The 23,067-nt window shown below is 40.3% G+C and overlaps 1 protein-coding gene and 1 pseudogene across 2 annotated transcripts; one reads left to right on the top strand and one right to left on the bottom strand.

The window, feature by feature from the left end:
* Nucleotides 1–526: 526 nt before the first annotated feature.
* On the bottom strand, nt 527–1,683 carry LOC110490932 (DNA repair protein XRCC2-like; annotated as a pseudogene).
* Nucleotides 1,684–3,254: 1,571 nt separating this feature from the next.
* actr3b (actin related protein 3B) lies at nt 3,255–22,956 on the top strand. Of its 2 annotated transcripts, XM_021562501.3 has the most exons (12): nt 3,255–3,932; nt 4,716–4,771; nt 5,208–5,332; nt 5,632–5,742; nt 6,108–6,203; nt 14,700–14,807; nt 16,838–16,981; nt 17,138–17,311; nt 18,014–18,106; nt 19,872–19,997; nt 20,161–20,244; nt 22,002–22,956. In XM_021562501.3, exons 1-12 carry the CDS (start codon nt 3,889–3,891, stop codon nt 22,095–22,097), a joined length of 1,257 nt encoding a protein of 418 aa, XP_021418176.3. In that variant the 5' UTR covers nt 3,255–3,888; the 3' UTR covers nt 22,098–22,956. The 2 variants fall into 2 exon arrangements, with proteins under 2 accessions (XP_021418176.3, XP_021418177.3); XM_021562502.3 differs by lacking the exon at nt 6,108–6,203 and having other exon boundaries at nt 3,682–3,932.
* Nucleotides 22,957–23,067: the final 111 nt, after the last annotated feature.

Raw genomic sequence — 23,067 nt, 5'->3', positions numbered from 1 at the left:
TAGATTGACCAAGCACTCCCCATATTACAAGCTAGGCCTGAACCTGGGAATAGATGTTGTGCATCAAAAGTGGAGACTAACAGCCCATGACAAATAAAAAACTATCAATCACGCTAAGTGATTAAGAAAGTCCTAAACAGGGTGAGTTTGGTTAACACTTACTGTACCCCAGATTAAACCTGAAACTGGATGACTGAGCTGTAGATGCTCTTAAAGACTTAAAGAAGATCTCATGTGAAGAGTAATTTCAGGTTTACTGATATACACAACATTAAATATTTCAGGCCTTTAGGCTTTCATGAGAATATTTAACCCACAGCTATCACTACAGAGTAAAGCATATTTAACTGCTTGAATTATATACTGTAACTTAAATATTCAGCGCTTCATTGAAGAAAGGCATTGCTGCTGTGTGTAACAGTTGCCTTATCTTACTCTTTTATTTTTTCCCCTCTTAACAAAACAAACAAATTACATCCAACATAATAACCATCCACATTTGGTGGATGTAAAATAATCCAACAACTGTTAGAAATAAAATCACTAAAAGTTGCTATGGTTCAAAATGATTAATCTATCAGTTGAACACATCCGGAATATGAATAGAATTCAATCAAATGAGTTCAACAACATTCTTTATAAAAACTGAAACCCCCTTTACATTTCACAGAACGAGGAGTGTTTAGCACCTCATGTCTTTGTGGTGGTGTATGCAGTTGAAAACACCTGGTTTCTGTCCTTGGTCTCGTCTCCTTCTGCCAATCCCTGCTGATGTAGGCCTGGTCAAAGTCTGAAGCATGGGAGGAGGACCACCGTCTAAAGGAGGAATACGATGAGGATGGCTCAGAGGACCCAGGTGTCATGGCTGCCGTGTCAGACTGATCCGAGTGCCCGTAGTTCCTGATGTTGGCGTGCGTGGTGGCGAACACCACAATGAGGTAGTCCCTTAGCACCCGGGCCAGGGGCTCTGAACACTTCATGAGTATGGCTTCCTGCTTGGCCACGCTCTCCTCTCCGCTGCTCCGGTTCACCCAATAGAAGGCTGAGAAGGACGGGCCGGCTGAAGAAGGTATTCTCCAGGTAGTGCAGTGTGAGAAGCAGCTGGACTGAGCTGGAGCAGAGAAACACGAAGAGTCGGCGCAGGCAGGCTCGCACCCTCTCCTCAGGCACTACCACCACATCACCATCCTCCCCCAGGTGCTGCTCCAGTACTTTCACCAGCCTCAGCATGTCAAAGTGGTAGTTGGTGTCCACGTACATGACCTCCCCTCCAGGCCGCCCCGGTCGGTTGGGAGGATGCAGTGGGTCACCAGATTGAACAGGGTATGTGTCTTCCCATTGCCCTCATGCCATGGAACTCCACAACATCACCTGGAGAGAAAACATGTGACTACTGTGGTTATTTATTTATATGGACTGACATGGTCCTGTCTTGCTGTCTAAACAGCAGTTAAATGAGTCTATAAGGCCAAACTATCTTGAATTGGTCCAGGAAACATGTCAGGTTCAATGTCCGTCAATGATCATCACCCCTTCAATCTAGCAAACAACTAAAGGAAAATACAAACTCACTTGGTTAAAAAAACTAAAGCTTCATGACCCATATGCTAATTCTGATTTTACTTTGATAACAAAGTACTTCTAGCTGCTTACTTGAAGTTCAAGTTCACCTTCAGTAGTCATATTTAGCAATACACACAAAACACAATAATAAACATAATCGGATTTTAGGCAAAATGGTCTTCCCAATGACATCATACCAATCAATAACAGTGCACAGTAGCACCTCTCTGGCCAACGGCGGGAAAACAGGTTGGAAATAACCAGTGGCATGTATTCAGGCAGGCTTCAATAAAAATACAAGTGTATCAAATCAAATAACACATAAATATGTATTCTTATTGTCACGGCTTCCACAGTGATTTTACCCACCACTACTGAAAATAACAGAGTATCTTCAAGCAAGATCAGAACACTAGTGTGGGACACAACCCTGCAGCCCCTGCAATGCAGGACCCACAAACACTGGGGGCCCAACCCCTGGAGGAGCCCCTCCCAAAATGTGTAGAATAATATGAGATAGTTATAAAACTGCACATTTTTCTCTTTGCCCCATGGAAAAATTTGTAGAATTGCAGGAAGTACATTTTTTTATCCCAAAAAAGGGACCTTGAGGGGCCCCGCGAAACCGCAAATCACTATAATATTTGCAATAAATTAATGTAACGTTAGCTAAGTAACGCTAAATGCGATGTGCCTGTGTTTAACGTTACTATATCGTGTTGGACGGAATACATTGTAAACAGTTATCTACATACTCGTTAACCGGTATGGAGTGTCAGTAAAGTTTGATTGCGCGTAGCAATGTTGAAGACAAACAGGTAGTTATTAGGTGTATGCTGGTGTAAAAATTAGCTAGTGTACATTGGGGAAAGACTTGACCGAATTGTGCGCTGTTGATGGGAAATGCGCACGTGACGGTGGTAGCAAAGTCCATATATCGTCATGACATCAAATTAGTTTCTTACAAACCTTTCGTCAGATACTTTTTTACACTTATAGATTAGTTTGCGACATATTTGTGCACCGTTCTCTGTCATTTATGTAGTCATCTTCTCTTGCTTGCTGTCAGGAAAAATAACGCGCATTTTCAAATAATCTTCTTGCTTTTTGAAAATGTACCATAATATCTGGCATAGATGAGTTATTGAAATGGTTACAGGATCGTTATCGTGCCTCTCTGGTAGACATAATGAAATACATAATGAAAAATTGTTTAGTATGATTGCTATTAATCCCAACGTTATCAAGAATAAAGGCTATTAGTTTGTGTGACAGAATATCCGTCACCTCCTTTTCATTGGGCGCGTGAACAATACAAACAAGGTTGCCTAACAACTCGTGGCCAGAGAGGAAACAGTAGGATTCAGATGCCACCTTGCGGTGTGAGTATTGAAATACCTAGGTATTTAGTTTTTTTGCAGCTTCTTCACAAAATTACAAGGTTATTTAATTGCATACACCTTAGCCATATCATTTAGTGAAACATTATTTTCAAGAATACTTTCACAGCTTTCAATAAAGCATTTTTTTCTGTAGCCTAACAGCTGATCCTGTATTAGCAATCACACAGAGCATTTCCGAATGAGAAACTGACTCACGGTCAATTGTGCAAGTTCCCATTCCCTACTAAGCTCAAGTGGAGAACGGAGCCAGACAGCTTGTTTTTATTTTTTCAATTTTCCCTTTGACTCGGGAAGTACTATCGCTGTCAAACTACTAGAAATAGAAACATAGAGAAAGAGGCAGAGCGAGAGGGATAACTGGGCCCAAAATCGGTCTTCTCCAGCAGGTGGCGTTTTTATGTTTTTTCGCTCACCAAAGCGAGGAGTTTTTGTATGGAGGTCAACGAGAGAGTGTCGAATTTGGTTAACGAAAATGTGAATGGTTTATTTTCTACGTATGGCTTATTTGATCGACTAGAAGTTTCGTAATGCCTATGTTGTTGCGAGTGTACTGATTTAAGTAGGACACTTGACATCCTGGCAACTTTGGAAAAAAAACACTTTATATTGGAGTTGTGCCTGTTGTTGTGCGTATCTGCCCTCTCATTGGCTAGAATGGTCCCACCTAATCGTGCCCCCTCCCCACTGCCTTCCATTTTTGAATACATGTATTTTCATTGTTAGAGCGGCCACTTGAGTATCTGGTCAATATAATGGATACTCTGTAATATAAATAACGGTACAGGGAAATAAGCGAGCACGGGGCAGTGCAATCAGCCGTGTAGCCAACCTTCAATCATACATTGGGTTTAAACTAGCCGATACAGTTGTTGCAAATAATCTATGGTGTTCTAGTATCGATAGGACAATCGTCAACACGAGCATGGCAACTCCTCTACCTCCTTGCGTGATAGATTGTGGGACAGGGTGAGTTTGTTTACTTGAAACAGCTACGCTTGCTCTGAAGATACAGTATGTGATGTGCCTCGAAAAGGACATTTACTAACGTTAGGCTATGTTATGCCACCAATCAAGACAACCTTTTTCACCCAAGTGGAAAGCACCTGCCTGCAAAGTTTACTTGAGAATAATATTAAATAATACTATTAAAAATGTTATAATGTATAATATATAATAATACATACTTTCTAATGTTTTTTTAGGTCTATAGCTAAGATGTTAATGTAAATAAAGTGCCATTGGCCACTGCTGTAGTGTCCTCTAAAACTTAGACTATTTTAGCCGTAGAGGAGCCTACTGTTTTCTGAATCCGAAGGCCTGTAAACTCACAGGTGTGATTAACTTGATGAATAACTCAGCCTGTGGGCGGTACATTTTCCAAGATCTCTATGAATTAAACAGCTGCATGTTTTGGCTAACAATATACATTTTAGAGGAGATACATTTTTCCTCCATGATGAATTAGTATGGTTAAACAGGAAGTTTTACTTAATCAGAAAGGCTGGGGTCGAGACAGAACCTGATACTGTAAATTTATTACAGGGAACTAATTGCTAAAGGTTTCGGTTGTTTCTGAAAGGTTAATGGCAAATTGATCGGTAGAGAATATATTGACAAATGCATTCTGCTTAGTCCATGGTACAGAAAATAAATAAATGATTCAGTTGTATATTTGCACAATGCTTAGGGGCAAACATTGTAATCTTTGCTGTGTTATGATGACTTTGTGCTGTTTTTCTTTGAATGCAGATACACCAAGATTGGATATGCTGGAAACACAGAGCCACAGTTTATCATGCCATCCTGTAAGTATACTGTATAGCTTATGTTGCAGATGTTTTAAACATTATCCACTTCTAACTTGAAGATGACTTTATTTATATCAGTTTTGGAGTTTTGGTTTTTGGATTTGAATCAAGCTCTGCCTTGGGAAAGCACTAATTAAAGGCAGTGTAGCCTCCCATCTCATCACACGGCTGTGTAACCTTGAGCAAGTTACTGCACTCCAGCTGTCATTTCACTCATTACCATCAATTCATTTCTCAAGGGAACGGACAACAAATGAGTTTCAGACTGTTTTGATCTGTTCTTTGTTGAACACAGAGTCCTAAAATATGCTTGATAGCTGTGTGAACATATGGGCCTTGGTACGTCATCTGTCCATGTATATCGACTTGATGGACGGGAGGTCTGGAGAAGAATGTAACACCTGTTCGTTACCCTTATGTGTTTCCATTTCAGGCATCGCTATACGAGAGTCAGCCGGTGTAGGAGACCAGGCACAGAGGCGACTTGTGAAGGGAGTGGATGACTTGGATTTCTTTATAGGAGATGAAGGCATTGATAAGCCCAACTATGCAACCAAGGTGATTGATCCTACTCATAGGATCTGTCCCACTGGGAACAGATGTCAGTTCAATGTCAAGTTCAATGTGAATTTCCCAAAAATATTTCACCATGTCATTGGATTTAGGTTAAAAGTTGGGTTAAAAAAATACTAAGTGCCCTTACGTTGATTACTTTTTGCTAACCCTAGCAGTTTTCTACGTTGATTCAACGTCATTAGGTTGAAGGTTGAAATGACGTGGAAACAACGTTGATTCGACCAGTTTTCGCCCACAGGGGTGGTTTTGAGTTGTAACCATGTGGCCTTTTGTCTCCAAAGTGGCCCATCAGACATGGGATGGTGGAAGACTGGGATTTGATGGAGAAGTTCATGGAGCAGATCATCTTCAAGTATCTGCGGGCAGAGCCTGAAGACCATAGCTTCCTTATGGTGAGAGACGGTTTATTGTAAAGGTATTATATACCCCAGTATACACCATAACACATATTTTGTTTGTTGTAACATATATGGGAATGAAATAGAGGTATTGGTATTTATTTTTCTAGTTTTGAAACTGGTATTTCAGTATTTATAAATATCAATGAATGCACCCATTGCCCATTCTGAATTTAGTCAATGTTTTTCAAAATTAAAACAGTCAATAGACCTGCAGTTGCAAAAACCATCAAGCTCTATTATGAAACTGTCTCTCATGAGGACGGTCACAGGAATTTAAATTGTATTATTTTGTAGCTTTGCTGTTATTGCTCTTAGTCAGTTGGACTGTATAGTGTTTTTTACGTTTGTGTCCCCAGACAGAGCCTCCGTTGAACACGCCAGAGAACAGAGAGTATCTGGCTGAGATCATGTTTGAGACCTTTAATGTCCCAGGCCTGTACATCGCAGTGCAGGTACAACAGAAATAATGTCCCATTCACACTATTGATCTGCGGTGGTGTTAATGAGGTGTAATACCCCAATGACCCCATTTATGTATGGTTATATACCAGTAGTATATAGTACACGTATTGAGGATGTCTTATTATTATAACAATGTATTTGATATGATCATCCATTCATTCCATGTAAGCCTAGATAGAAATATACAGTACCAGTCAAGTTTGGACACACCTACTTATTCAAGGGTTTTTCTTGATTTTTTACTGTTTTCTACATTGTAGAATAATAGTAAAGACATCAAAACTATGAAATAACACAAACGGAATCATGTATTAACCAACAATGTGTTAAACAAATCAATATATTTTATTTGAGATTCTTCAAAGTAGCCATCCTTTGCCTTGATGACAGCTTTGCACACTCTTGGCATTCTCTCAACCAGCTTCACCTGGAATGCTTTTCCAACAGTTTTGTAGGAGTTACCACATATGCTGAGCACTTGTTGGTTGCTTTTGTTTCTCTCTGTGGTCCAACTCATCCCAAACCATCTCAAATGGGTTGAGGTCGGGTGATTATGGAGGCCAGGTCATCTGATGCAGCACTCCATCTCTCCTTCTTGGTCAAATAGCCCTTACACAGCCTGGAGGTGTGTTGGGTCATTGTCCCGATGAAAAACAAATGATAGTCCCACAAGCGCAACCAGATGGGATGGGGTGGGGTATCGCTGCAGAATGCTTTGATAGCCATGCTGGTTAAGTGTGCCTTGAATTTAAAAAAAATCCCAGACAGTGTCACCAGCAAAGTACCATCACACCTCCTCCTCCGTGCTTCATGGTGGGAACCACACATGCAGAGATAATCCGTTCACCTACGCAAACATTTTGGCTCATCAGACCAAAGGACAGGTTTCCACCAGTCTAATGTCCATTGCTCGTGTTTCGTGGCCCAAGCAAGTTTCTTCTTATAATTGGTGTCCTTTAGTAGTGATTTCTTTGCAGCAACTCGACCATGAAAGCCTGATTCACGCAGTCTCCTCTGAACAGCTGATGTTGAGATGTGTCTGTTACTTGAACTCTGTGAAGCATTTATTTGGGCTGCAATTTATGAGGCTGGTAACTCTAATGAACTTACACTCTGCAGGCAGAGGTAACTCTGGGTCTTCCATTCCTGTGACCGTCCTCATGAGAGCCAGTTTCATAATAGCGCTTGATGGTTTTTGCAACTGCACTTGAGGAAACTTTCAAAGTTTTCTGCATTGTCTGACCTTCATGTCTTTAAAGTAATGATGGACTGTCATTTCTCTTTGCTTATTTGAGCTGTTCATGCCATAATATGGACTTGTTTTTTTACCAAATCTTTTACCAAATTTTTTTACCTATCTTCTGTATACCACCCTTACCTTGTCACAACACAGCTGATTGGCTCAAACGCGTTAAGAAGGAAAGAAATTCCACACATGAACTTTTAACAAGGCACACCTGTTAATTGAAATGCATTCCAGGTGACTACCTCATGAAGCTGGTTGAGAGAATGCCAAGAGTGTGCAAAGCTGCCATCAAGGCAAAGGGTGGCTACTTTGAAGAATCTCAAATATAAAATATATTTTGATTTGTTTAACACTTTTTTGGTTACTACATGATACCATGTGTTATTTCATAGTTTTGATGTCTTCTCTATTATTCTACAATATAGACAATAGTAAAAATAAAGAAAAACTCTGTAATAAGTAGGTGTGTCCAAACTTTTGACTGGTACTGTATGTTTAAACACTTGATAGATCAGTGGATGCATAAAGATGTTAATGAAGGTGAGGTCCAATTAGAGCTGTTGTGACGATATTACTGCCACAATGGCAGTAATGATGAAAGTCAAATTCCATGTGATCGCTGAGTCACGGTAATCTCCTCTTATGCACTCTGGACATGCGTTGGTAGTAGAGGTCTTCATGGTTCACAAACGTTGGACCCGTTCCGAAATTGACCTGAGGCTTTCCCACACGGAACAGATATGCATGAATACATTTTGTAAATATAGAGACCTGTTTCGACAGGACTCAAGGACAGTTAGACCCGTTCTGTATAGACATAACCCGGGCCGAATCGAGTGAGGGATGCAGCAGAAAAGTCATGTTTTAAGATACTTTCTTAACTGGAGCTGATAAAGCGTGAGAGGTGCCGCTCTAGCAGGCGGGAGAGGGGCCCTACTGTGAGCCGGTGACATTTGGAGCAGGGCGGAGGGAGAGAAGAGAGCAGCATCCAACCAATCCGACTCGCGCTATAGTAGACTAATAGCGGCCATAGTTAGGTTATTTATCATGAAAAATGATTACAGAGTACCTGTCTTGACTTCATCAAACTAAAAGTAGCTAGCTAGGCTAATTGAGGCTGCATCTGTGCATGAGCTTTCTCATCATACACAACATAACAACAACAGATCCAATCCAGACCCATGACATTATTTAGAATTCTGGATCTGGAACTCGGTCTCGGGTATTCGGGTACAGGTGGATCCGTGAAGATCTCTAGTTTGAAAATGGACAGCTCTTTATAAGATGATGATTTATTCAAAGCATTTAAGACATTGCATTTAGAACACCATACACATATTCAAGCTTATGCATACTCATAGGCCTATACAGTGACTTTGGAAAGTATTTAGACCCCTTTACTTTAAACATTTTTTGTTCTGTTACAGCCTTATTCTAAAATTGATTAAATGTAATTTTTTTCCTCATCAATCTACACACAATACCCCATAATGACCAAGCAAAAACAGTTATTTTAAAACATTTTTTCAATTATTTTATTTTTTATTTTTTTTACATTTTCATAAGTATTCAGACCCTTTACTCAGTACTTTGTTGAAGCACCTTTGGTAGCAATTACAGCCTAGAGTCTTCCTGGGTATGACGCTACAAGCTTAACACACCTGTATTTGGGGAGTTTCTCCCATTCTTCTCTGCAGATCCCCTCAAGCTCTGTCAGGTTGGATGAAGAGCGGTGTTGCACAGCTATTTTCAGGTCTCTCCAGAGATGTTCGATCGGGTTTAAGTCCGGGCTCTGGCTGGGCCACTCAAGGACATTCAGAGACTTGTCTTGAAGCCACTCCTGCATTGTTTTGGCTTTGTGCTTAGAGTCGTTGTTCTGTTGGAAGATGAACCTTTGCCCCAGTCTGAGGTCCTGAGCGCCCTGAAGCAGGTTTTCATCAAGGATCTCTCTTTACTTTGCTCCGTTCATCTTTGCCTCGATCCTGACTAGTCTCCCAGTCCCTTCTGCTGATAAACATTGCCACAGCATGTGGGAAGCACAGCCGCGAGCTGCCCAGTGACGCGAGCCTACCAGACGAGCTAAATCACTTCTATGCTCGCTTCGAGGCAAGCAACACTGAGGCATGCATGAGAGCATCAACTGTGTGATCACTGTGTGATCACGCTCTCTGTAGCCGACGTGAGTAAGACCTTTAAACAGGTCAACATACACAAGGCTGCGGGGCCAGACAGATTACCAGGACGTGTGCTCCGGGCATGTGCTGACCAACTGGCAGGTTTCTTCACTGACATTTTCAAATTGTCCCTGATTGAGTCTGTAATACCAACATGTTTCAAGCAGACCACCATAGTCCCTGTGCCCAAGAACACAAAGGCAACCTGCCTAAATGACTACAGACCCGTAGCACTCACGTCCATAGCCATGAAGTTGTTTGAAAGGTTGGTAATGGCTCACATCAACACCATTATCCTAGAAACCCTAGACCCATTCCAATTTGCATGCCGCCCAAACATATCCACAGATGATGCTACCTCTATTGCACTCCACACTGCCCTTTCCCACCTGGACAAAAGGAACACTTATGTGAGAATGCTATTCATTGACTACAGCTCAGCGTTCAACACCATAGTACCCTCAAAGCTCATCACTAAGCTAAGGATCCTGGGACTAAATACCTCCCTCTACAACTAGATCCTGGACTTCCTGACGGGCCGCCCCCAGGTGGTGAGGGTAGGTAGCAACACATCTGCCATGCTGATCCTCAACATTGGAGCCCCTCAGGAGTGCGTGCTCAGTCCCCTCCTGTACTCCCTGTTCACCCACGACTGCATGGCCAGGCATGACTCCAACACCATCATTAAGTTTGCAAACGACACAACAGTGGTAGGCCTGATCACCGACAACAACGAGACAGCCTATAGGGAGGAGGTCAGAGACCTGGCCGGGTGGTGCCAGAATAGCAACCTATCCCTCAACGTGACCAAGACTAAGGAGATGATTGTGGACTACAGGAAAAGGAGGACCGAGCACGCCCCCATTCTCATCGATGGGGCTGTAGTGGAGCAGGTTGAGAGCTTCAAGTTCCTTGGTGTCCACATCAACAACAAACTAGAATGGCCCAAATACACCAAGACAGTCGTGAAGAGGGCCTATTCCCCCTCAGGAAACTATAAAGATCTAAGATCCTCAATGGGTTCTACAGCTGCAACATCGAGAGCATCCTGACTGGTTGCATCACTGCCTGGTATGGCAATTCCTCGGCCTCTGACCGCAAGGCACTACAAAGGGTAGTGCGTACGGCCCAGTACATCATGGGGGCTAAGCTGCCTGCCATCCAGGACCTCTACACCAGGCGGTGTCAGAGGAAGGCCCTAAAAATTGTCAAAGACCCCAGCCACCCTAGTCATAGACTGTTTTCTCTACTACCGCGTGGCAAGCAGTACCGGAGTGCCAAGTCTAGGACTAAAGGGATTCTCAACAGTTTTTACCGCCAAGCCATAAGACTCCTGAACAGGTAATCAAATGGCTAACCGGCTATCTGCATTGTGTCCCACCTACCACCCGCCAACCCCTCTTTTACGCTACTGCTACTCTCTGTTCATCATACAGTGGGGCAAAAAAGTATTTAGTCAGCCACCAATTGTGCAAGTTCTCCCACTTAAAAAGATCATAGGTACACTTCAACTATGACAGACAAAATGAGAGAAAAAAAATCCAGAAAATCACATTGTAGGATTTTTAATGAATTTATTTGCAAATTATGGTGGAAAATAAGTATTTGGTTACCTACAAACAAGCAAGATTTCTGGCTCTCACAGACCTGTAACTTCTTCTTTAAGAGGCTCCTCTGTCCTCCACTCGTTACCTGTATTAATGGCACCTGTTTGAACTTGTTATCAGTATAAAAGACACCTGTCCACAACCTCAAACAGTCACACTCCAAACTCCACTATGGCCAAGACCAAAGAGCTGTCAAAGGACACTAGAAACAAAATTGTAGACCTGCACCAGCCAGGGAAGACTGAATCTGCAATAGGTAAGCAGCTTGGTTTGAAGAAATCAACTGTGGGAGCAATTATTAGGAAATGGAAGACATACAAGACCACTGATAATCTCCCTCGATCTGGGGCTCCACGCAAGATCTCACCCTGTGGGTTCAAAATGATCACAAGAACGGTGAGCAAAAATCCCAGAACCACACGGGGGGACCTAGTGAATGACCTGCAGAGAGCTGGGACCAAAGTAACAAAGCCTACCATCAGTAACACACTACGCCACCAGGGACTCAAATCCTGCAGTGCCAGACGTGTCCCCCTGCTTAAGCCAGTACATGTTCAGGCCCGTCTGAAGTTTGCTAGAGAGCATTTGGATGATCCAGAAGAAGATTGGGAGAATGTCATATGGTGAGATGAAACCAAAATAGACCTTTTTGGTAAAAACTCAACTCGTCGTGTTTGGAGGACAAAGAATGCTGAGTTGCATCCAAAGAACACCATACCTACTGTGAAGCATGGGGGTGGAAACATCATGCTTTGGGGGTGTTTTTCTGCAAAGGGACCAGGACGACTGATCCGTGTAAAGGAAAGAATGAATGGGGCCATGTATCGTGAGATTTTGAGTGAAAACCTCCTTCCATCAGCAAGGGCATTGAAGATGAAACGTGGCTGGGTCTTTCAGCATGACAATGATCCCAAACACACCGCCCGGGCAACGAAGGAGTGGCTTCGTAAGAAGCATTTCAAGGTCCTGGAGTGGCCTAGCCAGTCTCCAGATCTCAACCCCATAGGAAATCTTTGAAGGGAGTTGAAAGTCTGTGTTTCCCAGCAACAGCCCCAAAACATAACTGCTCTAGAGGAGATTTGCATGGAGGAATGGGCCAAAATACTAGCAACAGTGTGTGAAAACCTTGTGAAGACTTACAGAAAACGTTTGACCTCTGTCATTGCCAACAAAGGGTATATAACAAAGTATTGAGATAAACTTTTGTTATTGACCAAATACTTATTTTCCACCATAATTTGCAAAATAAATTCATTAAAAATCCTACAATGTGATTTTCTGAATTGTTTTCTCTCATTTTGTCTGTCATAGTTAAAGTGTACCTATGATGAAAATTACAGGCCTCGCTCATCTTTTTAAGTGGGAGAAATTGCACAATTGGTGGCTGACTAAATACTTTTTTGCCCCACTGTACCTGAGATCAATTTAGAGTCTTATAGCGAAACGTCTTATTTACTTATGTAAATTAGGTATTTCTGTTTTTATATTTTATAAATGTACAAACATTTCTAAAAACCCATTTTCACTTTGTCATTATGGGGTTTTGTGTGTAGATTGCTGAGGATTTTTTTATTTAATACATTTTAGAATAAGGCTGTAATGTAACAAAATGTGGAAAAAGTCAAGGGGTCTGAATACTTTCCGAAAACACTGTATACGATATGAGCCAAAGCCCGAAAAATAAACCTGAATTAAAATAATGATTATGGCATTAGATAATACATAACCTAATAGCCTACTGCATATTATGCAAGGTGGAAAAACATTAAAAAAAACATATATAGATTTAGGATGTTTTTGGTATATGACTGTTCTAGCCTATACTTCAAAATTAAACAAATTCTAGCAATCACCTTTGAATCTGGACTGTACTATTCATACTGGTTGAACTGGTTACCTTATGATACGCTCCAAACATCAATCCATGTGTCTGGGAGAGAACATATAGGCCTAGGTGATGCTGTTGGTTCATTGATTGTGCAGGGCGGCTTACAGAGTTAGCTTACAATTATAGTGAATTTGTCCATCTCCTCTCCTTCATTCCTTTTTCAAGCACGCAGAAATAGGGGCTGTCAACAGTTTTAGTTAATTAAATGTGTTGCGTTATGAAAACATGTTACTATCGCTATTCCCAAACAGATTTAATTTGGTTTCCCAAATGAAGCACTGGGTAGCTGCAGGAACATGGTTGGAGAGCCCATAGCATAGAGAGTTTGGGTGGAATATGACCTGTCGTGCAGTGAGAGGCTGCATGCTCCTCAGACATTGGTTGATGCGTGAAGTGAAATAAGTGTTCTTATAAGCCCAGACATTTCTATATGCAATCCCGTGTGATAGCAGAGTTTTTGATGGTTGCCACTAAAAAGAGGAGGATCCCAGCTGCTACTATATTTAGATCTATTTCTCAGCTGCTCTGCTATAAAACCGGACTAGCCTCAGCATGATTTAAACTGGGAAAGCAGCCTCTATTTGCTATTTGAGTGCATACGGATGATGTCTTTTTTCCCCTGCCCCCTGTTCCTACAACACAAGGTTGATGATACCTTAATTGGGGAGGACGGGCTTGTGGTAATGGCTGGAGAGGAATAAGTGAAATGGTATCAAATACATCAAACACATGGTTACAGTTGTTTGATGCCATTCCATTTGCGCTGTTTCCGTACATTAATATGAGCCGTCCTCCCCTCAGCAGCCTCATGTTGTTCCTACTTATTTGATATTGGGCCATTCTAAATCTTTTTTTTCCTCCATATTAGTTAAGACAAGATTAATTTGAGAATAGTCTGATGGTTGAATATATGACCACTTGATGAGAGAACAGGGTGTGCAGCCTGAGGCAAGGAAGCTTTTTTTGTGACTTTTTGTTGCATATAGTAGCATCATGCAGCCCAAATATGTTTAGATTTTTAAGACAATCTAAGATTTGTATCATTCACATCTAAATTAGCCAATTAACTGAAAATCTAGTTTAGCATATAGGACCTGTTTCAAATGATCACTTTTACTCTCAAAATTGCTCCGGAATGGGAAAAATATCCTTCCTATTTTATTCCGCCAAGTTCAATTATATTCTTCTTACTATAAAATCATATAATATAAAATAATGTCACGGGACTTAAAAACATATCTTGTCTGCTAAATTAACTAGTATACAGCCTATGGCAGGACGCATAGCCAGATAAAATACAGTAGGCCAACTCATATTCTGTTCTCTGTAATACATTTTCTTCATATCATAATGTTTCTTTAGACTTGCCTAAAATAAATAATAGATTTATTGTGATGGTTTCATTAAATGGGTTTATTAGACTTTTTTTCAATGTAGATATTCCAAAGGCATACATGTATGCGTGGAGGCTTGGAGATTCTAAACATGTTTACAATATTTCATGACCGCCACAGCCCTAGGTCTAATCACATTGAAATCTGTCTCTCAGTGATTGTACTGGTTCATTTCAGGCAGTTCTGGCCCTGGCAGCATCATGGACGTCTAGACAAGTAGGCGAGCGAACACTGACAGGAATCGTGATTGACAGCGGAGATGGAGTCACCCACGCCATACCTGTGGTAACATAAGCATATCAACGTTTTTTTGTTGTTAAAAGACACTATGACAAAGTAGGTCGCAGGCCTAATAGGTCATAGAGGCTTATAATCACACTTGTCGTGAAAGCTTAATGTTGTCTTATGTCACGTTAAACTGTTATGAAACCGTCCATCAACATTGGGGTTGCCATAATCTTCCATGACAGAAGTGCTATGCCAACCTTATGAAGGCATTATAAACCTCAACATTTGTTGGCATTCCTCAAGAAAAGCTAGGCCATCTTGGTTGCTTAGCTTTAATTGTGGGAACAAAACAGAAATGTCTTTATTGTGAGTGGAAGCAGCTAGCAAGCCCAACTTAACTCCTTTATTGATCTGTTTTGATTGTGTGTCTGTCCAAATTCAAAGGAATGTCAATATACAACATGATCCAAGGCATCGTGGGTTAATGGGAGGATCCAATGAGGAAAGGCATGTAAGGGGACGTTTTATAACCATCCTATCCCTTCCCTGATAGAAACATCCCTGTAACATGGGTTGAACTCCCCCACCCCAGGACATGCTTCAACTCTTTGGTATTTTGACCAATTAGATCAGCTCTGAAAAAGATCTGATGTGATTGGTCAAAAGACCAATTAGTGGAACAAATATCAGAATTGGGCTGCCTGTGTAAACGCAGCCTAAGACTCTCATACTGTTTCTCAACAGACCAAGGTGGCTTTTCCCTCCTCCAGGTCAAAGCAAATTCCCTTGTGGGCCTTCGCCATATTGCTTTTAGCTATCCTGTCTTTTTAAATCAGGGTTGCTGTCCTGTCTTTTTAAATCAGGGTTGCTGTCCTGTCTTTTTAAATCAGTGTTGCTGTCCTGTCTTTTTAAATCAGGGTTGCTGTCCTGTCTTTTTAAATCAGTGTTGCTGTCCTGTCTTTTTAAATCAGGGTTGCTGTCCTGTCTTTTTAAATCAGTGTTGCTGTCCTGTCTTTTTAAATCAGTGTTGCTGTCCTGTCTTTTTAAATCAGGGTTGCTGTCCTGTCTTTTTAAATCAGTGTTGCTGTCCTGTCTTTTTAAATCAGGGTTGCTGTCCTGTCTTTTTAAATCAGGGTTGCTGTCCTGTCTTTTTAAATCAGTGTTGCTGTCCTGTCCTTTTAAATCAGTGTTGCTGTCCTGTCTTTTTACATCAGTGTTGCTGTCCTGTCTTTTTAAATCAGGGTTGCTGTCCTGTCTTTTTAAATCAGTGTTGCTGTCCTGTCTTTTTAAATCAGGGTTGCTGTCCTGTCTTTTTAAATCAGGGTTGCTGTCCTGTCTTTTTAAATCAGTGTTGCTGTCCTGTCTTTTTAAATCAGGGTTGCTGTCCTGTCTTTTTAAATCAGTGTTGCTGTCCTGTCTTTTTAAATCAGGGTTGCTGTCCTGTCTTTTTAAATCAGGGTTGCTGTCCTGTCTTTTTAAATCAGGGTTGCTGTCCTGTCTTTTTAAATCAGTGTTGCTGTCCTGTCAATTTTAAAATCAGGGTTGCTGGCAGAGAGGAAACAAGGAGAAGTAGCCACTTTAGCTTATTGAGACGCACCACCTGTGCACATGACTCTCCTAAATATAACTCCCTCTCTGTAAAAGTGATATGGCATGAAGTTCTGTGTCTGTTGTTTATGATGAGTAAAATGCTGTGTCAAATTCAATGATTGCTGGGATCCCGTATGTGGACTTTTTCTTTATGGCTATATATAAAATAGAATTGGATACCATAAAATAGAATACCATACAGTGAAAAACAAGTGCTGTACCCATATTGAGATATATTGGTACTTGTTAACGTAAAAGTCACAGCACGTTCATAGACTTGTTCAGATGCCTTCTTCACTGTCAGCTGTTTTCTAAATGTTTTCTAGATACATATTGCAGCTTTAAGTGTTTCATGTTGTGCAAATTCATAGTTATGCTGCAGGTATAGAGTAACTCTTTGAGACATGATCAGGATCATATTATGTTAACCTGTTGTTGACTTGATATTTAGGATTCTTGACTGTTTGAGTCATTGTGACTTATGTGTCCTGTGCTAGGCTGAAGGCTACGTCATTGGGAGCTGTATAAAACACATCCCCATAGCAGGTCGAGACATCACCTTGTTTATTCAGCAGCTCCTCAGAGAGAGGGAGGTGGGCATCCCCCCGGAACAGTCCATGGAGACAGCCAAGGCAGTCAAGGTAAGGAGGAGAATAGTAGTGAAGCTACCTAGCAACACCTAGCGACCTCTTTAAGAGGTTTTGATTGGTGTAATGGTTGTTGGACTGATGCTACATTATGTACATAAATGGACAATGTAAGCTCACACTTGTTTATATGTTGTTTTGTTTTCCCAGGAGAGGTATTGCTACATCTGTCCAGACATTGTGAAGGAATTTGCCAAATATGACACGGACCCTGGGAAATGGATCAAGAAGTACAAAGGCATCAATGCCATCAACAAATCTGAATTCCACATAGATGTTGGATATGAACGCTTTTTAGGTCCAGAAATATTCTTTCATCCAGAGGTATTCATTGATATTCTGAATAATGGGTAGCGTTTATTTTATGCTACACTATTTATATATAAGAAGTAACATGTTACCCAATAAGGATCCAGTTGGATTAATTACTAATTTGAAATGAGTATCTTCAAGAAAGAACAAATTGTAGTCATGTAAGATATCGGTATAAAAAAAAAAGATGAATAATTGTTATGCAGAATAAAGTTGACAAATTTAAGATTATTCTCATTTAAAGGCCCAGTGCAGTCAAAATCATGGTTCCATGTGTTTTATACATATTTACACACTGAGGTTGGAATGATAATGCCTTTTTAGTGTAAGAGCTGTTTGAAAAGAAAGCCTAATATTTCAGCCTGTTTTGGTGGGATGGCGTTTTGGCCTGCCTGGTGACAACACCAGGTGGTAAATTAGTTAGGTTTGGAACTCTTTATTATTTTAAGTCTATCTGACAATAACAGCTAGTTTTCAGTTTTCCTTTCTCCAGACCACTCCCAGACAGTCATAGCTAAATTCTTTCTTGAGAAATTGCTCTTTGCTAAGAAGCTAGTTTTGTTTATTTTCTAACATTTTAATTAAAAACAATAACAGTAACATTCTTAATTCTTACCCAGAAATAATTTGGTATTGAGATAAAAACAGCTGCATTGAACCTTGCTTTAAACATTCACATGTAATACCCACTATATCTGCTCCTGTGTTTTACAGTTTGCCAACCCAGACTTCACGCAGCCAATCTCAGATATAGTTGACGAGGTTATAATGAACTGTCCAATAGATGTCAGAAGACCTCTATATAAGGTATGGCTTCAACACTACGTTCTGCAATTGATTGTGTGATGGGGGAAATGCATGTATTTCCAGTTTAACAATTCATTTAAGAAATAATATGATTTGAAGATTATTTTAAATATGTCAGACTTGCTCTGCAATACATTTAGTATTGACAGTTTTGATTCTGAATAGTTGTTCATATTTTGTCCACCAGGCGTCAGTGTACACCTTGTTATCTTACTGGTAGATGCATGTTGGCCTTGTTGGAGGCAATGAGGGGACATCCGCTTGAACACGGCACCTGACTTATTCAATGGCCATTTCAGTTCACATTCTAGTCTTCATTTAGCTTGGATCATGCCAACAAAACATATATTTTTTCTAAACACAGAATGAATGCAAATTATCTTGCTCTCATGTGTTATAAATGTCCATGATATTCATGCCACTCATCTGCATATCAAATTAAAACATCAAACTGGGGTATTTATAAAAACATTGAGACAAGTCATTGAACTTGTAATAGCCCAGTGAACCAACTGCCTAAAATAAAATATTGCAATCTTCTGGGCAATTGAATACATTTAACAATTCATTGAGCATTCTAACTATCCCCACGAGTCACAACACCTGAGGTGGACTATAAGCTTAAACCATCTTCTTCACAAATTGAAAGGTGGTCATCTGCAGTAAAACGCTCTGCTGCTGGGCTCTCATCTCCTCCTCTGACACGAGTAATAAATGGATTCATTTCAGAAAGGCAAAACATGGATGGAAAGAGGGATGAAAGAGGGAGGGAGAGAGGGATGAAAAATAGATGGAGAACAGTACTTTTTTTATTGCTGCAGAAGTTATTCTAGCTCAGCCCAATCCAAACAACGGGATACATTTCCTCCCAAAGCCTCTAAAGTTTATTAACAAACGATTGACCCCCTCGACCTGTAATGGCGGAGGATCGCTGGTTGATCCCCTATTATCGCTGAACGTCAATATTTAATTAAGGTCGAATGACTGTCCCAATATTCCCTGAGCCTTTTCCTCTCTCTTTCGCTCTCTCTTTCGCTCTCTCTCTCTCTTTCTCTCTCTCTCTCGTTAGGGTTTGAGACCTGACCAGTGTAGCCTTTACACATTTGATATCAGCAACTTTCAAGGGGTGTTATTTAAGCAATAAGGCCAGAGGGAGTGTGGTATATGGCCAATATACCACGGCTAAGGGCTGTTCTTAGGCACGATGCAAAGCTGAGGTGCATTATTGCTATTATAAACTGGTTACCAACCTAATTAGAACAGTAAAAATAAATGTTTTGTCATAGCCGTGGTATACTGTCTGATATACCACACCTTTCAGCCAATCAGCATTCAGAGCTCGAACCACCCGGTTAATAATTTGTGATTAAGCCCTAATTCTGTGATGACATTGAAGCCTAACTAGACACAGAAAGCATGCACAAAAATATTGAACATCTGTCGATGTGCCCTTGAGCAAGGCATTTAGCCCTAATTCCGCCAGGTGCATCATTCATAATGACTGACCCTGGCTGTGACCCCATACTCCATGGGTGTCTCAATGAAATTGGGATATTAAAAAAATACATTTCCAATTCACACATGCGTATAAATTGCATACTTGTGTATGTGTAAAAAAGGACAACTATAAGCGCCCACCAATTATTGTCTCTTGATTGTGTGTTTAGCAAGATTGACTACTTTTGGTGAATGAAGGTGTTGTTATTGCTTTGATGGGCTAGAAAACTGACACCCTATAGTTGTGTTGTGTACTGACACATTACAGAATATTGTCCTGTCTGGCGGTTCCACCATGTTCAGAGACTTTGGCCGGCGGCTGCAGAGAGACCTGAAGCGGTCGGTAGACGCCCGGCTCAAATTGAGTGAGGAGCTCAGTGGAGGAAGGATAAAGGTGTGTGTCTGTTCGTGCTTTCCTGCCTCCTATGGTCATGTTTGGTACGACAACAATCATAGGAGTTGGCAATACAGATCTGACATTGTCCAGGCTATTGTGATGCAGGGTAGAACTGGGCTCAGGATGGATGGTAATCTGTCTACTTTCCTGTTGTTTTCAGCCCAAGCCCATGGAGGTCCTGGTGGTTACACACCACATGCAGCGCTATGCCGTGTGGTTTGGAGGATCCATGCTTGCCTCTACGGTAAAGACCATACACAGTGCACATGTACACACTCACACACAGAGCACGCACCCACGCATACACACTACATTTTCTACATGGTCATACTGCGAAGGTTAACAAGTTATGTTATTATTATTATTATCATTCACTATCACATGTCTACTGTATTAATGTACAGTATATATAGAATCAATATATAAACAGTACTCAGCCTACAGATAAAGGATCTTCATTTAATTACTCTTTTGTTGCTGAACTATTTCCTGCACAATAGTGTATTCTAGGTTTAAAAAGGCTTCTAAAGTTTATTATTTCCACTTTAAAATGTCTGACTTTGCCCTAAAGAAAAATGGATCAACTCCTACAAAAAATGTCCATGAATTAAATCTACATAATAATTCAAATGTCCTGTTGCTGCAGGATTAGTTTCCTGCTGTAGCAAACTGGCTCAAATTAAGATTGTACATCTGTAATAATGCTGTGTCTGGTGTAAAGGTCGACCGATTATGATTTTTCAACGCCGATACCGATTATTGGAGGACCAAATAAAGCCGATACCGATTAATTGGCCAATTTTTTTTATTTTATTTGTAATAATGACAATTACAACAATAAATACTGAATGAACACTTATTTTAACTTAATATAATACATCAATAAAATCAATAATGAAACATGTTAAATTTGGTTTAAATAATGCAAAAACAAAGTTTTGGAGAAGAATGTAAAAGTGCAATATGTGCCATGTAAGAAAGCTAACGTTTAAGTTCCTTGCTCAGAACATGAGAACTTATGAAAGCTGGTGGTTCCTTTTAACATGAGTCTTCAATATTCTCAGGTAAGAAGTTTTAGGTTGTAGTTATTATAGGAATTATAGGACTATTTCCCTCTATACCATTTGTATTTCATTAACCTTTGACTATTGGATGTTCTTATAGGCACTTTAGTATTGCCAGTGTAACAGTATAGCTTCCGTCCCTCTAGTTAGAGTGCGCTAACTAGCTAGCCATTTCACCTCGGTTACACCAGCCTCATCTCGGGAGTTGATAGGCTTGAAGTCATAAACAGCGCAATGCTTGACGCACAACGAAGAGCTGCTGGCAAAACGCACGAAAGTGCTGTTTGAATGAATGTTTATGTGCCTGCTTCTGCCTGCCACCACTCAGTCAGATACTTGTATGTTTGTATGCTCAGTCAGATTATATGCAACGCAGGACACGCTAGATAATATCTAGCAATATCATCAACCATGTTTAGTTAACTAGTGATTATGATTGATTGTTTTTTATGAGATAAGTTTAATGCTAGCTAGCAACTTACCTTGGCTTACTGCATTCGCCTAACAGGCAGTCTCCTTGTGGAGTGCAACGAGAGAGAGGCAGGTCGTTATTGCGTTGGACTAGTTAACTGTAAGATTGCAAGATTGGATCTCCCGAGCTGACAAGGTGAAAATCTGTCGTTCTGCCCCTGAACAAGGCAGTTAACCCACCGTTCCTAGGCCGTCATTGAAAATAAGAATGTGTTCTTAAGTGTCTTGCCTAGTTATATAAAGGTATAAAATATATATATATTTTTTTTAATCTGCAAATCGGCGCCCAAAAATACCGATTTCCGATTATTATGAAAACTTTAAATCTGCCCTAATTAATCGGCCATTCCGATTAATCGGTCGACCTCTAATCTGGTGTTATCCAACCTTTTTCATCTGCCTAAAGTACTGAGATAAATCCCCTGTTGCTCCTTAATTTTTTATATTCTGTTTCTTTCCTTCACAGCCTGAGTTTCTCCAGGTTTGTCACTCAAAAAAGGACTACGATGAGTTTGGTCCCAGCATCTGCCGCCATAACCCTGTCTTTGGTACCATGTCCTAATGCTAAAACCCACACCTACAGAACCTGCTGTTGACCCCGGCCTGGGGTCAGTCCATGCATCGTGATTGATGTCCTTACTTTACCACCATAGCACTCTAACCTACCACACAAGAGCCCCTTAGACGTTGATGTGCAATTGAATTTGTCAACAATATATTGTACAATCAGTATCGGCTAATTAGAATTCATGTGAAAGGATAAAAGTCATTGAATTAGACAAAGACCTCTTATAGCACTCATACAGTGAATTTTCAATATTGTCATTGTAGCAACATTGCAGACTATTTAATAGAATTAAACAAGAAAAAATCTAAACTGGAACACTTTGTTTGAAGCCATGAACTGAAGACTGTTTTCTTGCACCTACTCTCTTAGTTTCGCTGTACACTCTTAAGATTAACTTTAGATCCCATCCCAGGCTGCATGAATCATGTGGGAAGGCAACCCACGCTAATTCTGGAGCAGCCCAAGTTACATTTGTCCAATATCCATAGAAAGTCATGCTTTGAAATTGTATATAAAATATATAGATAAAGATACTATATATTACAATATAACATATTTAGAAATGTGTTTATATTTATATTAAAGATTATCAGAACAGGTATATAAAGATGTAGATCGTATTGAGGTGAAATAGTGTAACGTGAAAGAAGAGATATTTGGAGAGATTTTGTTTATTAGGTCCAAAAGTATTTATTAAATTATTTTTGTCAGCCACAAATTATCTATGGTATATAGATATATTGAAGTATTTATTTATACATTTCTGTGTAAGTTATTTCCGTAGGGAACTGTGCTCACTAAAAATCAAACTGCTGTATGACGCTAATGTGAATAAAGGTACTTGGCACCTTCATGGCTTGTTGTTTCTGATTGATAGCTAATGTGATTTAAAAATATATATTTTTAACCTTTTTATTTTTTGAATTTTTCGCAGTTTCTCTCCAATTTCGTGGTATCCAATTGT

This window comes from Oncorhynchus mykiss, chromosome 15 (genome assembly GCF_057628025.1).
Source record: "Oncorhynchus mykiss isolate SJ-2025 chromosome 15, ASM5762802v1, whole genome shotgun sequence".
NCBI classification, from domain to species: Eukaryota; Metazoa; Chordata; class Actinopteri; order Salmoniformes; family Salmonidae; genus Oncorhynchus; species Oncorhynchus mykiss.
The sequence above is the reverse complement of the archived record's forward strand: the minus strand, read 5'-3'. Positions and strand labels throughout refer to the sequence as shown.

What these genes read in the sequence shown, in the direction of transcription:
- actr3b (XM_021562501.3), top strand. Translation starts at nt 3,889, where the DNA reads ATGGCAACTCCTCTACCTCCTTGCGTGATAGATTGTGGGACAGG. An exon ending in AGCCCAACTATGCAACCAAG is followed by an intron (nt 5,333 to 5,631) that starts GTGATTGATCCT and finishes TTGTCTCCAAAG; the next exon opens with TGGCCCATCAGACATGGGAT. An exon ending in GCCTGTACATCGCAGTGCAG is followed by an intron (nt 6,204 to 14,699) that starts GTACAACAGAAA and finishes GGTTCATTTCAG; the next exon opens with GCAGTTCTGGCCCTGGCAGC.